General features: G+C 44.8%; 1 protein-coding gene across 1 annotated transcript; it reads right to left on the reverse strand.

Moving 5' to 3' along the window:
• Positions 1-6,554: 6,554 nt before the first annotated feature.
• On the reverse strand, positions 6,555-8,118 carry LOC123043704 (peroxidase 2). The gene is made up of 4 exons (XM_044466239.1): positions 7,834-8,118; positions 7,550-7,741; positions 7,278-7,443; positions 6,555-7,153 (listed from the first exon to the last, which is right to left on the reverse strand). The coding sequence occupies exons 1-4, from the start codon at positions 8,035-8,037 to the stop codon at positions 6,765-6,767; spliced, it is 951 nt and encodes a 316-aa protein (XP_044322174.1). The 5' UTR covers positions 8,038-8,118; the 3' UTR covers positions 6,555-6,764.
• Positions 8,119-17,185: the final 9,067 nt, after the last annotated feature.

Consider the following 17,185-nt stretch of genomic DNA (forward strand, 5'->3'; position numbering starts at 1 on the left):
CGATTAGTAATTCTCGGTCAGACCGAGAGTCACTAGTGCAATGGCATAAGCCAAATCGGTGAGACCGAGTTTTTCAACTCGGTGGGTCCGAGATGGTTTTGGCGGAAACCTAACCCTAAAAATTTGAATCACATCTAATCTATGAACTACTTTGGCTGGATAGAAGAGTTTCAATCGTGGCAAGAATCTATATGAAAACAATGTGCCAGGAATCAGACATGGATAGCACAAAGATTAAGTCCATACCCTAACTTGGTGGTGGACTTGCTACGACGGCAACGGCGGGGACGAAATCCGTTGACGGCGGCGGAGACCAGCGACAGGAGGCTGCTGGCGACGAGGAGACGATCCGGAGACCATGATGGCAGAGCGAGCTGTTGCGGGCGCGAAGGGTTTCGGAGAAATTTCCAAAATTTTGCCCGTGGCTATATATATAGCTCGACCCTGTCGATGTGACCGAGTGGAATAACTCGGTGGCACCGAGATGCATAATTGTGTTCAGTTACAGCAAATCGGTGAGACCGAAAAGTTCAAATCGGTTGCACCGAGATTGAAAACTCAGATCAACTTGATGATCTCGGTAGGACCGAAATGGAAGGATCGTTCAGACCGAGAATCAGTAAGAGGTTTTGGAAGTTTAAGTCTATGACGAATCGGGGACTCCGAGTGCTCCTCACACAGAGTGGTTCGAATCTGACTTGATCAAATTTTGTGATGTAGCATGAATAGAGTTTGAGACGAGAAAAGCATAGATAGCTAAATAAGGTTCTTAGGCATTCTTGTCCATCCACTTGGCACAAAGAAAAGAATCCAAACAAACAAAACAACAAGTGGATGTCCTTGAATGAGTAAAATATGCACCAACATGCTCACACAATAAGATGGCAATTGAAATATGTGGCAAAGCATGCACAACCAATTTTAGCAGCTATCAAGCAATTGGCGATGACTAGGTCATCTATATATGAGTATATTGACTTAGGAGTCAAATGAGAACATTTGATCATAGGTCATACTCATCGTTTAAGCTCAAGTGGGGTTACCACTTTTACATAATGCATTAATGTGTTCACACCATTAGAGTTGCTTTGACTCAATTCTTAGAGTTAAGCTCCCCCTAGATGTGAGATCCCCCCTTAGAGGGATGAACTAACCTTGGGTTTTGTCGATGATGACTTCATGTAGGTGTTGAAGATGTAGATGCTCAATGTTGATGTAGATCATTTGGAGCAATCCTTTGGAGTGAGTTGCACTTTCAACTTGCCTACATGGGTTAGTCCCACAAGGAACAAACAAGAATATCCATAGACATAGAGTGATGCACACACAAGATGATGTCCATGAAAACATTAGGTTACCTTGTCCCTTGCCTTACCAACATGAGGGTTTGTGACTCCTTGAACTAGTGCAAGATGTGAAAGTTGATTGCACTTGTTCTTGCCAAAATGATATGAGTGAAGAATGTTGGCGGAGTCACCCTCAAGAACTCTCTAGTTCTTCTTCTTCGGGATCCACATCATCTTGATGGGAATCCTTGGAGTTGTAGTTGTACTTGATGAAGTAGAACTTGACGAAGTCTTGGGGACCCAACTGAACGAGGCTTTAGGTGCTTCTTCAAATGCATCAATCACTTCTTGAAGCTTGTCCTTGCCTTTGTTCTTGTGGTCTTGTGGTGGAAGATCATCTGGAGCTTGTGTCCCCTTGAAGGAAGTAGGATCATACTTCTCTTGTTGAGGAACAAACTTTGTCTTGGGGTATTGATCTTCTTCCCACTCAACTCCAGTGGCGTTGAACTTTCGTTCAAAACCAACACCTTGATTCTTCCGGTGCCTTCCTTGCTTGCGTACAATTTCCTCGAATTGCTTACTCCCGGCAAGGCTCTTGTAAACACCTTTCTCTATAATTCCCTTCAATAAACTATTTTATTGCTCAAGTGTAACTTGGCTAAGAGAATCATTAGTAGAATCAAGAGAACTACTAGAAGCAACAACATTGGATTTGACATTATTATTGTTACTACTAGAGGAAATATCTTTCTTGTACTTGTTACTAGACTTGACTTGAGGCATGTAAGTAGATAAGAGTAAACGCTTGGCAATGTAAGAAGAACTTTTCTTGCGGAGATCATCATTGATTGCCTTTAAGAACTCATGCTCTTGCTCAAGATTGAGCTTTTCAAAGCGTAACTTCTCATGAGCCCTTAAAAGTTCTCGATGATCTTCGAAGATAGTTTCATGAGCCAACTTAAGAGTGTTTAGTTCTTTAGTTAGAAGCTCAATTTTTTCCTTATCATTGTCATTCGTTTGATTAGCATGATTAATTGACGTTTCATCATAGTATTCATCATTAGAGTTGTAAACAAGTAAATCATCATCCACAAGCAAGTCATCTTCATCACTATTAAAATCAACATACTCGGGATGTGTTACCTTTGGACCTTTGGCCATGAAGCATCTTCCAACACCTTCATTTGGTGAGTCAAATATGTCGTAGGAGTTGGTTGACACAAGTGCTAGACCGGCAACACCTTCATCTTGAGTATATTCGGAGTCGGAGTGATAGCTTCTCTCGGAGTGATTGTCGGAGTCGGAGCCGGAAACCCATTCACCAACATGAGCTTGATGTCTTCGTTTTGTGTAGCTCCTTGATGACTTGTCCTTTCTTTCCAAATCCTTACTTCTCCGTGAGGGTCTTCGTTCATAATGATCATCTCTACTCCTCCTCTCTCTTGGTGGTGATTCTTCTCTTTTGCTCCTTCTTCTTGGAGAATCTTCTCTTCTTTTGTAGGGTGTCGTACACTCATTGGAGTAGTGTTCGGGTCTCCCACAATTGTAGCAATTGCGCTCTCGACTAGAAGATCTCTTGTCATTGTAAGACCTTGACTTGGAGCTTCTTTCTTTGCTTCTACTTTTGTAGAATTTGTTGAAGTTCTTCACCATTAAGCTCAATTCTTCATTGAAGGTTGGTTTCTCACTTGATGATGTGGGGGCTTCACTTGAGGCTTTGTAAGCACCACTTGACTTGTTGTGAAGTTCATCCTTATCCTTGAGTGACATCTCATGAGCAACAATCCTTCCAATGACTTCTGTTGGCTTGAGATCTTTGTAGTTTGGCATCATTTGGATCAATGTGCACATGGTATCATACTTTCCATCCAATGCTTTTAGGATTTTCTTGATGATGAATTTGTCGGTCATCTCTTCACTCCCTAAGCCGGCAATCTCATTTGTGATAAGAGCAAGCCTAGAGTACATTTCAGTGACACCTTCACCATCCTTCATTTTGAACTTGTCAAGCTGACTTTGGAGCACATCCAACTTGGATTCCTTGACGGACTGGGTACCTTCATGCATATCAATCAAAGTATCCCAAATTTCCTTTGCATTCTCAAGACGGCTGATTTTGTTGAATTCTCTGGGGCACAATCCGTTGAAGATGATGTCACATGCTTGAGCGTTGTACTGCAGCATCTTCAATTCTTCCGCATTAGCTTCACGGTTCGGTTCTCTTCCATCGAAGAATTCACCTTGCAAGCCAATACAAATAATTGCCCAAACGGCGGGGTTATGTCCAAGAATATGCATTTTCATCTTATGTTTCCAACTAGCAAAATTAAGACCATCAAAGTAAGGACCTCTACGGTGATAATTTCCCTCGCTAGACGCCATACTCTCCTAGGTTGTGAAACCAAGGCTATGACCACCAAAAGCTATGGAAATCAAAGCAAATGGAGACCAATGCTCTGATACCACTTGTAGGACCTTGAAGTATGTCTAGAGGGGGGGGGGTGATTAGACTAATTGACCAATAAAAACTTAACCTTTTCCCAATTTTAGAGTTTGGCAGATTTTAGCTATTTTAGGACAAGTCAAGCAATCATGACACAATTCAAGCAAGCATGCAAAGAGTGTATAGGCAGCGGAAATTAAAGCATGCAACTTGCAAGAAAGTAAAGGGAAGGGTTTGGAGGATTCAAACGCAATTGGAGACACGGATGTTTTTGGCGTGGTTCCGATAGGTGGTGCTATCGTACATCCACGTTGATGGAGACTTCAACCCACGAAGGGTAACGGTTGCGCGAGTCCACGGAGGGCTCCACCCACGAAGGGTCCACGAAGAAGCAACCTTGTCTATTCCACCATGGCCGTCGCCCACGAAGGACTTGCCTCACTAGCGGTAGATCTTCACGAAGTAGGCGATCTCCTTGCCCTTACAAACTCCTTGGTTCAACTCCACAATCTTGTCGGAGGCTCCCAAGTGACACCTAGCCAATCTAGGAGACACCACTCTCCAAGAAGTAACAAATGGTGCGTTGATGATGAACTCCTTGTTCTTGTGCTTCAAATGATAGTCTCCCCAACACTCAACTCTCTCTCATAGGATTTGGATCTGGTGGAAAGAGGGTTTGAGTGGAAAGCAACTTGGGGAAGGCTAGAGATCAAGATTCATATGGTAGGAATGGAATATCTTGGCCTCAACACATGAGTAGGTGGTTCTCTCTCAGAAATGGTAAGTTGGAAGTGTAGTTCATTTTGATGGCTCTCTCCATGAATGAAGAGGAGGTGGAGGGGTATATATAGCCTCCACACAAAATCTAACCGTTACACACAATTTACCAAACTCGGTTGGATCAAATCGTTAAACTCGGCCGGACCGATTTAGTAAACCTAGTGACCATTAGTGATTTTTGGTGGGACTGACATGCATCTCGGTGAGGCCGATTCGGTTAGGGTTAGGGCATAACGTAATCTCGGTGAGACCGATTACACAAACTCAGTGAGACTGATTTGGTAATAAGCTTTCCAGAGAGTTGGTCAGGTAAACTCTGTGGGACCGATTTGCTCTTTTCGGTGAGACCGGAATGTTACAAAAAGGAAACAGAGAGTTTACATTGTAGTCTCGGTGGGACCGATCGCTCACTTCGGTTAGACCGAAACGTTACGAAGGGAAACAAAGAGATTGCAACCCCATCTTGGTGAGACCGAGATCCCTATCGGTAAGACCGATTTGCTTAGGGTTTGTGGCAGTGGCTATGACTTTTGGAATCGGTGGCGCCGGATAGAAAGAATCGGTGTGACCAATTTTGGCTTTAGGTTTAGGTCATTTGTGGATGTGGGAAAGTAGTTGAGGGTTTTGGAGCATATCACTAAGCACATGAAGCAAGAGGCTCATTAAGCAACACCTCATCCCTTCTTGATAGTATTGGCTTTTCCTATAGACTCAATGTGATCTTGGATCACTAAAATGTAAAATGAAGAGTCTTGAGCTTTTGAGCTTGAGCCAATCCTTTGTCCTTAGTATTTTGAGGGATCAACTTTCATCATCCATGCCATGCCATTCATTGAGCTTTCCTGAAATAATAGTCTTGGAATAGCATTAGCTCAATGAGCTATATGTTGTTATGAATTACCAAAACCACCTAGTGATAGTTGCACTTTCACCATTCTTGCACCTCGGGTGGCAGTGGTGTAGCCCTCCTCTTCTCTGGCACTTTCACACCTTGTTGTTGCCTCCTTCACCACCACACCCCCGCCTTTCCCTCCTAAGTGCACCTCTCTTTTACCACCACACCCCCACCTTTCCCTCCTAAGTGCACCTCTCTTGCACCACCACACCCCACCTTAATTTCCCTCCATGACCCATCTCCTCCTTCATGGGTCCTCCCTCTCCCCGCGGAGGCCTCCTAATCGGTTCTTCATTGCTAGTACGTTAGGCTCCCCCATGTCCTGACAAGCAGATGTGCCAGCGTCCCTGGATCCAGATAGGACTTGCCGCCTCCAGCGCCTCCTCCCTGAATCTCGGCCGGCATACACGTGACCTAGGCATGGATAAATATTCACATGGACCTATAGACCGCCGGGGTTGTACACATTTACTTCAAAACCCTCGAAGGGATTAATGAGATTGATGGCGATCTATAAATGTATAATGCGATTTTTTTATATTTTGATGGAAATGGTGTTTTTATTGTTACATTGGAATAGAGTGCAATGTGCTGCAATTTACACTTATGTTTTAAGCAATTTGCACTATGTGATTTTGTGCCAAAAGAACTCATAAAGATTTGGGCTCACGAGCCAATTTACACTTGCTTGACTCATGATGTCTTACCAATTACAGGCCATATAGTGTCGCCCATTAGTAGAGACGATCCTCATTTATAATGGGCAGTAAACTTGATCATTGGTCGGGCCGGGCCAGGTTTTTGGCCCAGCTTGCAAAAGCCTGACCTTCAAACTCCAAGCCCAAGCATGGCCTGAAGCCTGAAAATAAATCCTTGTCCAGGCCCAAGACTGGCCTGCACATAGGCCCGAAGCACGAAAGCCTGGCCTGAACGACAGTTTTTATCCTCCACATGCAAGCCCAGCCCAAAATCACAGAAAAGAGAAGCCCGAACCCAGCCCGATCTAGCATCCGGGCTGTAAAATGATGCCCAAGACCAGCCTGAATGCCAAGCCTGACCCGGCCTGGGTTTTTCGGGCTGGGCTGTCCACGCCAGGTCTAGTGGGCAGTCCGTCCGTGATGACATTTGCACGGATATCAGGGACGTCGAGTGAAGGTTATCATCTCGCAGTATGACATACTGAGATAAACGAAAGGAATCCTCCATGCCTTTGCACGAGAATTCGTTACACATGTGGACAGACGCACGCATGCACAGGTACAATTTTCACCCACCCCATACACGATACTCCGTAGGTGCTGGTACTGGCCTCCAAGACCTTATTTAGTTCATGCGTAGCAGAAGAGTGTCGGCGAGGAGATTACGAGTTGACCTTGGAGCAGACGAGCCTGATCTGCCCCTGCGTCCCTGTCTTGGGCGCGATGTTCCCCATGTTTATCATGGCCGTCGTGAAGGCGCTGTTGAACGTCGCGGCGCTGGACGAGAAGCTCCTGACCGTGTTGTCGGCGCCGCCTCCGTTGAACAGCACCTGGTCCGAGTGCAGCAGCCCCTTTTGGGACATGAGGTTGGTGTAGTAGGCGTTGTCGAACCCGTTGGGCGTGCCAGTGTCCAGCGGCGCCAGGCTGTTATCGCCGCCGGACCGGGGGCAGTTGGCTCTGAGAGATGTCGCGAAGGCAGTGTCGATGTTGGTCTCGTTGTAGATCCTGTCCCTGAAGAACCGGCACTGCGATTGCCCGATCGTGTGGGCGCCTGCAGATAGATCGAGATCACAGAACAAGGTCACGGCATATTTCTCGTAGATCCTGTCAGAATAGCTCTTGCTAGTCTTTGTCGTAAAGTTTGAGATGAGAAAAAGCATATTAGCAGTGTGTACCTGAGAGCGCGACCATGTCTGTCATGCTGAGCTGCTTGTTGCCGAACAAGGTGGTGAGGTTTTGGAGGTCGAAGGTAGGAGGTGGCAGGTCATTTTCCGCGTTAGTCTTGCTTGCAGTGGTGGAGTCCCTCCTCCCGAGAAGAACTGTCCATGTCGGCCCACCCAGCTGCTTGGTATGCCCAGAATTAGTTCCAAACCACAGTTTAAGAAAGTAGTAGTACTAGCAATAGCATGTGCAAGACATGCATGAGAGCTGTAATTGCCAAGCTTACCGCGACGACGGAGTCACGGGCAGCGACGGCGAGGATGTCGGCGCAGGAGACGGTCTGCTTGCACACGGCCTCCACCTGGGTCTTGATGTTGTCGATGACGTTCATGCCTCGAATGGAATTGTTGTTCGGGGCTGCCCCCTGCTCGCCGATGAAGCTCCCCGTGTCCGCCAATAGAACGGACCCGTCACATCCCTGGAAACAAATTCAGAAACACTATCATTTGACAGTTTTTTTTACAGCGTGACTGTCTAATACTCGCAACTGAGTAAGGTTATGGGACTTGCATCGACGAAGCAGTCGTGGAAGTGCAGCCGCACCAGCGACGCCCCCATGCGGGCCTCGTTTTGCACGGCGGCCGTCACGCCGGCCTTGATGGTGGCCAGCGCGTTGGGGCAAGACGTGTCGTAGAACGTCGACGACAGCTGCGCCGACGCCGCCGAGGCCATTGCCACGAGCACCACTAAGCCAAGGCAAGAGGCAGAGGCCATCGCTACTACTCTAGCGACTAGCTAGTGTAATATACCACAATGTTAAGTGGTGCCTCTGCCTCACACTTTTCTTTGGTTTGGCCGTGGCTTGCAAGAGAACAATACCAGCCCTGGACATATATATAGCCGGCAGAGGTTGTGGAGCCACGGGCGCCCGTGGCTAAAACCTCCAAAATTTGTGCCTAACTCGTCCATAGAGACAATACTAGCGGACATGTTGGCAATCATTGCCCTGGAGAAAGGATACCCCACAAACGAATACTATTCGAACGCTTAGCATGGAACGTTCTCACATCGATTTGATTACCAGTTTGGTACAGCGTATTCGACATAAACAAATTTATTCGGCCAACAGCGACGATCTGCATTATTGGCGCAAGAAATTTTGCTGCATATTCCCTCAGTGTGAGCCTGCATGATTGCATATGGGTCAGTTCGATCGGGCCTTATCATAGTATTTCTTAGACGAAGACATGCACACACGTGTGGCCGTTTAATCCATGGGTCAGGTGTCATCTCATCCTCATTTTCAAAATCAACAACTGTTCAGTAGAGCTAGTTAGCCAAGATGATAACACGAGCCGCCCCCTTCTCCCATTAATTCGGACGTAAGTATAGTACATATGGTCCAGATAATTACTAGCTAGTGTTCTTTCGCTGCACCATGGACCAAATTCCATGGACGCATGCACCCGCGATGCAGGCTGGAAAAGGTGCCGGCGCAATGGCCGGCGCGTCCACTTCAGGTAGTAAATTTCGCAGGTGACCACCAGCTGACCGTCATGCGGTTTCTTACTTGCCGGTACTCGAGACGCACAGACAGTATATGGTCCGGAACTACAGTATTCATGTTAAATGCACATACGAATACGATAGGTATCTCATTCTCATGGGCGTGCGTTGGGCGCACTCGTGGATGTGCGTCAGTCGTCCAACTCTAAAATTTGTCTCTTGGTCAAAAAATGCAGTACTACTACTACTTGTACAGTGTTGGTCCACTACTGGTCTACTACGGTCTACGGGTTGGCCTCATGTGGAACTTGTGTAGGAGTGGCTAGCTAGATGACGAAATAGTAGTCCGAACAGGCCAGTTCATTTGGACCGGTTTCGTGGGAAGGTCGGTATGAGTCCAAGGCATTTCTGCCATGGTCTGACCGTTGTGCGGTCCCTTTCCATTAGGAGCCTGTGCTAGCTTAATCTTCGCTTAGCTTTCACATGATGCGATCGTTGTCTCTGTTTTTTTATCTAACATGTACTTATTCGCAGTTGGCTCAACTAGCTCTAGTAATGACATCTCATGTTTACATTTGTGTGGGAAAGAGGGACAGCTCAGGGATGAACAAAAGAGGGTTTCCCCGTTTTATATTATAAAGCAAACACCTGATACATCCAGCTCGTTGGGGCGCAACACAGATAAGGCCAAAAGAGAAAACAAGAAAAGAAAGAGAAATAAATGCCGACACCGGCAGATCAATGAAGAAAGGAAGACCGGCAAACGTTGCACCCTCCGAAGGAGTACCACCATGCTCCAAGCATACCGAAGCGCCGCGCACAAAGCAACACCTTCAGGAAGGAATGCGACGATGCCACCGCCGTTGCCTGAACAAGTTCTAGGGTTTCCCCTCGTACACGAGGGATAGTGGGGAAGGGATATACCCGACGCCCCTCATGAAGGTCCGACGATGCTCGCAAGCGCCATCGCATCTGTGCCGGACTGGCCGACAGGGGTTTCTCCCGATCCTCAACCACCACCCTAGGCATTTCGAAATGCACCACCCCCTCAGCCACCCACCAACTTGTGCCATCACGATTACCGGACAACCCTCGCCGTCTCATCGGAGCTGTCAACACGAGACTTGGAGAGGGAAAGGAGACACCGGCCACGGGAGCGATCACAACTCGGCCTAAGGGAGGGTACAGCCTCCACCGCCGCAGCGGAGCCGACCGGACGCGGCGAAGAGGACTTGCCGGGCCTCGGTGGCCCGACCGGGCCCACTTTGACCCGGACAGTCCTATCACTACGCTGCAGCTCGCCGACCAACGAAGTCCTCACTGCCCGAGACCGCTGCCACCACGCCATCACCAGGGAACGTCGCCGCCGAGCAGGGGGGGTGCCGCGCGCGGAAAGGCAGGCCCGCCGCCGCCAGCACCACGCGGCCGAGGCCCGGCGACGCTCGCTGGCGGCGGCGGGAGGAGGGAGGGGTGAGGTGGGAGTGCTGGAGTGGCGCAGGGAAGAGGCCCCCGGTCGCCTTGCTCGGGGAGGCGACGCAGGGGTATTGGGAAGGGATGGGAGGGTGAGGGGTAGGGGAGCGGGGAAGGGCTGGCGACGACGGCGGGCTCCACGCGAGGGAGCCGCCGGCGGCGACGTGGGAACCCTAGGAGCGGGGCAGGCTATGAGCTCAGGGATTATGGGCCGTCGGATTGTCTTTCCAAACGAGTGACAACCATTGGATCTAGGGCACGATTGGTCTGAGGCGTTACCTTGAACCGAGATTGAAACGATGCACAATAATTTAGTTTTCTCACCTTCGATCTGCTATGTTGTCTCACTGGCATGTGGGGTACGAAGTCGATGGTGTGTGGTAGAAATATGCGGTTGTGGCGCCTGCCGAGGGCATGGACGGAGGTCTGCGTGCTGGGTGTGTGCATAGTGTGGCGTGGATGCATGACTGGGGGGCAGATAGGAACGAGGAGGCAGTGTACTTCACTACTTCCGACTCCTCACTTTGTTTGATCCGGAGAGAACCCTAGCCACCACTCCTCGTCGCCCCCCACCCCCTTCGTTCACTCGTAGCCACCGCGCTCCCTTCCTCCCCCCATTCCACTCACATCGCTAATCTCACCGCCACCAATTCTCTTCCCATAGAGCTCGGCCTCGCCATCATTGGGGAAACAATGCACAATGCAGGCAGCCGCTCACGTTGCTGATTCAAAGAGAGGAGCACGCCATCAAGACGACCCCTATTTAAAAGTTTGGTTATATTTGGCTGGATTGTTTTTTAGAAACACAATGCAAACACAAACGCTCACATACATTGACCCCTATTTGAGATTGACGAAATCACCACAACGCCTTCTAGTTGTCAGGAATGTTACCTCCCACAGAGTGAACATCGCTGAAAAATTTAGAATAAATCTAGAAAAATACAACCACCCTTGCCAACTGTAGAACTTAAATCCGGGTGCTCTAGTTCCACAATAAAAAACCTAATCATTTGGGTTATGTTCAATTTGTTGCTAGAATAGTTAATTAGTAAATTTTTACTCACTATCTAAACAAATGGAAGAGTGGCCCTTTCCTTAATAAAAAGTAAAGATGTGTAAAACTCTGCTGAAATAAATATGAGACGTGTGAAATAAGTGAAACTGAAGTGAACTTTTAGTAATATTTCGTCGGGATTTTCGTGAACAATATCCAAAACTTTGTGAAACTTGACATGTGCTTATTTCTAGAAAATTATAAAATCATAAAAGAAAAGATCAACCAAACGTTTGATATAGAAAATGTTAGGAATAATTTGCAGAATAGAAGATAAACATATAGAAGAATATTGGTATTTCAAAAGAATTACAATGTCTGCAGAAAAGACTACAAATACCATGCTGCGAAAGATCAATCACATCAGAGAGAGGCCCATAGCTAAACCTTTGTGAAACTTGACATGTGTTTATCTCTAGAAATTATAAAATCATAAAATAGAGCAACCAACATTCCATAGAGAAAATGTTAGGAATAATTTGCAGAATAAAAGATAAATATATACACTTTAGCTATACGTATGTCGCCTGAAAAGATTTTGGGTAAGTCGATTTTTTTGCCATTGATTTTTTGCTTCAAGAATTGTGCTCTTTTTTCTAGAGTTGTTTTGGCTGGTTGACTGACCACCAATTTGGGTCAGTCAATTACATATCCTGCTGAAGCCCATTACCTTTGCGATCCAGCCCTCCCTCTCTCTCACTTTGTACTTTTCTGTTTTCATTTGTTTTTTTTATTATTAGTCAGTTTTTCTCCATATTTTGTTTTGTGAGTACTCTTGAGATGTTGAGTAAGTGTAAATGTAAACATCTATATAAAATAACTGTGAAAATTGCACTATTACATGGTTATTCTTTGCATACTAAAAAGAGTGTAATTTCAGTATAAGTTCTATGCAAGTTTTTTTTCTTATAGGGTAATACCAATATCACTAGTTCATTGTTTCTTATAAAGCTTCATTATTTGATTTAGTTATAGTTACTATCCTATTTTCTTGTTTTTCTAAGTTAATACCAATGCCATAAATTTATTTCTTCTTAGGAAAATATTATATGCTTATTCTTGCATATTCATAAAAAGTAAAAAGTCTGTGTGTATTTGTGTGCATTTTTTTAATTTTGTTATATTTTCCTCGTCTTAAAGGGTAATACAAATTGCACTAAGTCATTCATTGTTTGAAAATATTTTTGTTTTGATTTTACTTTAGTTTTTATATCTTCTTTCTTCTTGAAGGGTAATACCGAAGCCACAAATACGTTCTTTCTTAAAAAACTTCATCTCTCTATGGAGAATCATGCTTTAATTTTTCAAAGTATTATATTAAATATCTGAAATAAATAAGTAGCATTGGTATTACCAATCCACTAATTCATTTCTTCTACAGAACCTTTCTCTTTTTTTACCAAAGTTCGACTATTATATTCTTATATTTTCATATTTTAAATAATTACAAATTTTATTTATACCGTGTGCACATTTTTTTTATTTTTTATGTTGAAATTTTTTCATTCACTTTCTTCTTAGAAAAAACTTATTTTTAAAATATTTTTAATTTTTATTTCATTTTAAATCTTCTTTAGTGGTAATACCAATGCTACTAATTCATTCCTTATTAGGAATTTTTCTTATTTTTTGTGAAATTCCACTATTATATTCTTATTCTTGCATCTTTAAAACTTCATAAATTTTGTGTAAATTAATGTCATTGTTTATTTTATTTTATTTTATTTTATTTCTACTTAAATGGTAGCACCAATGTCACTAACTCAGTCTTTCTGAGAAACACCCATTATTAGGATTTTTTTTAGTTGTGTTTCATTTTATTTTTTTCTTAAAGGGTAATACAAAAAACCCTAATTCATTCTTTCTTAGAAAACTTTATTTTATATTTTTAATATTTATTCTATTTTCTTTCCTTTTTAATGGTAATACCAATGCCACTAATTCATTTCTTCTTTGGAAACTTTATTCTTTTCTGCAAAAAAAATAAAAAATCCACCATTATATGTTTATTCTTGTGTGCAAATTTTGCTATTGTTTGCCTTAGATTTTATTTTGATTTTCTTTCTTGAAGGGCAATACCAATGCCACTTATTTATTATTTATTAGAAATCCTCTCTATTTTGATTTCGTTGTAGGTTTTATTTCATTTTCTTTCTTCTTAAAGAATAATACTGAAGCCACTAATTCATTCTTTCTTAGTAAACTTCATTATTTTGTTTTGCTATTTTTTATTTTCCTTCTTACTTAATGGTAAAACCACTTCATTTCTTCTATCCCTTTTTATGAAAATTTCACTGTTATATGCTTATTCTTGCATGTTATAAATAATTTCAATCTGTGTGTAAACAGCATGCAAAATTTTCCATTAATTTGTTTTAATTTTTTTTATTTTCTTTCGTCTTGAAGGGTTAGTTTTGCATCTACTTTGTTTTTGCCTTTTTTTATTTGGAATTGCATGCATGTATTCATAGTATTGTTGGTATCGGCCGTTGCGAGTGGGATTTCCTCGCTTGGGATTCTCCTGGGAGAGGCGCTCGCTGTGAGGTAAGGTTTTTTAGAGAAAAGGCATACACCCAACTTTATAAGTAAATCCATCAGGGAGAGTCCACAAACATACATCCACACAGCCAAACACGAGAGCAGCGAAGTTCGACCCACACGAGGGCAAGCATAGACCCAAGAAAGCGAAAGTCTACGGAGTACATGGCACCCGACCAGCACACGACACGCGGGCCAGAGAGAAGATAGACGACATAGCCAGCTACTAGTAGAAGAAGCTCCAAAATCACCTAGGGAACACGCTCCTGCCTGGATAATAACGCCGCCGAAGCCTGGATTTTAGATATAAGAAGGTCAAGAGCATCCCGGTCCTCTAGCTTAGTCAATGATCTCCACTGCTGCAAGAATATGCACATTTTAAATAAGTAGTCAGCAGGTTTTGCACGAAAAACATGTTCAATAGTAAACTTGTTCCTAATATTCCATAACGCCCAACAAGTAGCACCTAGTCCGACCCAAAAGACCCTTTTTGTAACGCCTGCCAAAGAGTTGGCGAGGCCTCTCAGCTCAGAAAAGGAGGCAGGGTCCCATGATACATGGAGGCAAGATCTAGCGCAGCTCCAAACGAGCTTAGAAAGCACACAGTTAAAGAAAATATGATTCGTATTTTCCACAACACCACAAAGGGAGCAGAACTCCGATCCCGGGCCATTTCTTTTGTGAATCTAATCAGCCGCGGGAAGGCGACCTCTGAAGGCCTACCAGAGAAAGATCTTAATCTTTGGGGGAACACGGGCCCGCCAAATTGGGGAAAATCTATTAGTGATAGAACCACCAATCATCTTAGAATACAGAGATTTACCGAAAAATGCTCAGACAAAGTAAGAGGCCAAACCACCGAGTCCGGAACTGCCGAGAGCCGAGGGAAGAAGGCAGAAAGCCTTTGCCAGTCTTCCAACTCTTCATGCGATAAGGAACGCCGGAAAGCAAGGTCCCATTTATTAGCTGCCATCTTCGCGATGGAGATGTTCGGATTAGGGCAATAAGAAAACAGAGTAGGGAAGCTCACAGAGAGATGTGAGTCTCTGCACCACCAGTCAAGCCAAAAACGAACGAAGGAGTTGTTGCCAACAATGAACTTAACATGAGCTAAAAACAGCGGGCGAACACGGATCAGGTCTTTCCAGAATTGCAAGCCACGCCTAGCCGAAGCGAACATAGGATTGGAGAGGGGGAAATACTTGGCTTTAAGGATAGAATACCGAAGATAACCAACCCCATTCGACATGATTTTTCACCACCACTTAACCAGGAGGCATTTGTTCATGACGGTCATGTTGATTATACCCAACCCCCCTGGTTTTTAAGCCTACACATGAGCTGCCCTTTAACAAGCCTGTATTTTCGCCAATTATCTGCTGCATTCCAATAGAACACACCTCTATGTTTGTCAAATCCTGTGTGGGTACCGACTGAGAGGAGGTAGAAGCCCATAAGGAACATAGGAAGATAGGATAAGCATGCATTTATCAGCGCCACTTTTCCAGCGTTGGTGTTGTATCTCCCACGCCAGGGGAGCACCCTATTGCCAACCTTAGCAACAACCGGAGCAAATTCCTTCACGTGGAGCATGCTCGGCGAAATAGGGAGGCCCATATATTTGAAAGGGAATGACCTGAGCTTATAGTTGAGGATACGGGCCACTCTCAGAGCCTCCGCGTCATCAACGCCAGTGACAATGACTTCGCTCTTAGAAAATTTGATTTTGAGACCAGACACAACCTCAAAACAGAGAAGAATAAACTTAAGGTGAGCGATGCAAGAAACATTGAGTTCGACTATAATGATAGTGTCATTAGCGTATTGGATATGGGTAACTCCATCTGGGATGAGGTGTGAAATGACAGCGGTGATATGACCATGGGAGGCAACACAAGACATGATAAGAGAAAAGGCATCAGCAACAAACTTGAACAAGATCAGAGAGGCTGGGTCACCCTGCCGCAGGCCTCTGCTGTTAACGTAGAAATTGATGACTTGACCATTAACAGAGATCGCAGTGTGACCCCTCGAGACCAACTACATGATCCTATGCATATAAGCACCATCGAAGCCTTTAGCAAGGAGAACCTTCCTCAAGAAAGGCCAACTCACCGAGTCATAGGCTTTCTCAAAATCCAACTTGAGGATAACCGATTTTGAATTACGAAGTCTGAGGTCATGCACGATCTCATGAAGATAGAGGATCCCATAAAAAATGAAACGACCTTTCATAAAAGCAGATTGGAAAGCACTGATTGTTCTATGAGCGATAGGGGAGAGCCGGGTCGCAAAGCCTTTAGCCGGGAACTTCGCAAAATTATTGATCAGAGCAATAGGTCTGAACTAAGAAATCAATTCGGCTCCTTTAACTTTAGGGATAAGGGTAATCACAACGTAATTCAGACGGGAAATGTCGACAGTCCCCAAACAAAAACCTTGAATAATCTGGCACACTAGCCGCCTCAACTGCGGCCAAAATTTCTTGAAGAAAGGGATAGAGAATCCATCTGGGTCCAAAGCAGAGTTGGGGTTCTCCGAATTAACGACATCCCAAATATCAGAATCAGACAGTGGAACCATTAGAGCCTCGTTCTCATCGGCTGAGACCATGTCAAGATTGTCCCAAAGGGAGGGAGAAATTGTAAAGCCAGAGTCTGGTTTGGCCCCCAATAAAGAAGAGAAAAAACCAACCACATGAGAAAGAATGAGGGATTGGTCCGAAGACTGAACACCGTTAATGAGAAGGCTGTCAATGGAGCACAGTCTTCTTTGACCATTGGCAATAGCAAAGAAATAGGCCGCGGGGGAGTCACCGTTAAGCGTCCAGTTGAGAGCGCCACGTTGACGCCAATAAACTTCTGCCTGATAACGCAACTGCATCAGGGTGGCTTTAAGATTGTAGCGCAAAGACCAACCCGCTTCCGAGAGGCCCGAGGAATCAGCATCACGATCTAGACCCTCGATCTGTGTCTCTAAAGATTTTTTCGCCCTTAGCTCATCTGTAGCGTTGTTGCGAGACCAACCCCTAAGAAACTTATGCAGCTCATACAAGCATCTATGCCAGTCGTCCATGGGACCAAAAGATCTAGAGGGGGAGGAGAGAAGATTAGATATTTAGATAGCCAGCATATCTGAGAAACCCTCCACTAGGAGCCAAGAGGCATCGAATTGAAATCGAGAGGACGACGAGATGTGGTGTAGGCCGGCATCGAGAATAAGGGGAGTGTGATCCGAGCCCACATTGGCTTTCACAAAAAGGGAGGCACGAGGGAAGAGGTAATCCCATCTGGAATAGATAAACACCCGATCTAGCACCGATTGGATCGGGATAGTCTGATGATTAGACCA

This window comes from Triticum aestivum, chromosome 2B, assembly GCF_018294505.1.
Source record: "Triticum aestivum cultivar Chinese Spring chromosome 2B, IWGSC CS RefSeq v2.1, whole genome shotgun sequence".
Classification (NCBI taxonomy): domain Eukaryota; kingdom Viridiplantae; phylum Streptophyta; class Magnoliopsida; order Poales; family Poaceae; genus Triticum; species Triticum aestivum.

Bases quoted from the DNA above. Each gene is read 5' to 3' on its own strand.
- LOC123043704 (XM_044466239.1), bottom strand. From the start codon at position 8,037: ATGGCCTCTGCCTCTTGCCTTGGCTTAGTGGTGCTCGTGGCAATGGCC. The intron at 7,444-7,549 runs GTAAGCTTGGCA...CATACCAAGCAG, and splicing joins CCCGTGACTCCGTCGTCGCG to CTGGGTGGGCCGACATGGAC. The intron at 7,154-7,277 runs GTACACACTGCT...ATCTATCTGCAG, and splicing joins AGACATGGTCGCGCTCTCAG to GCGCCCACACGATCGGGCAA.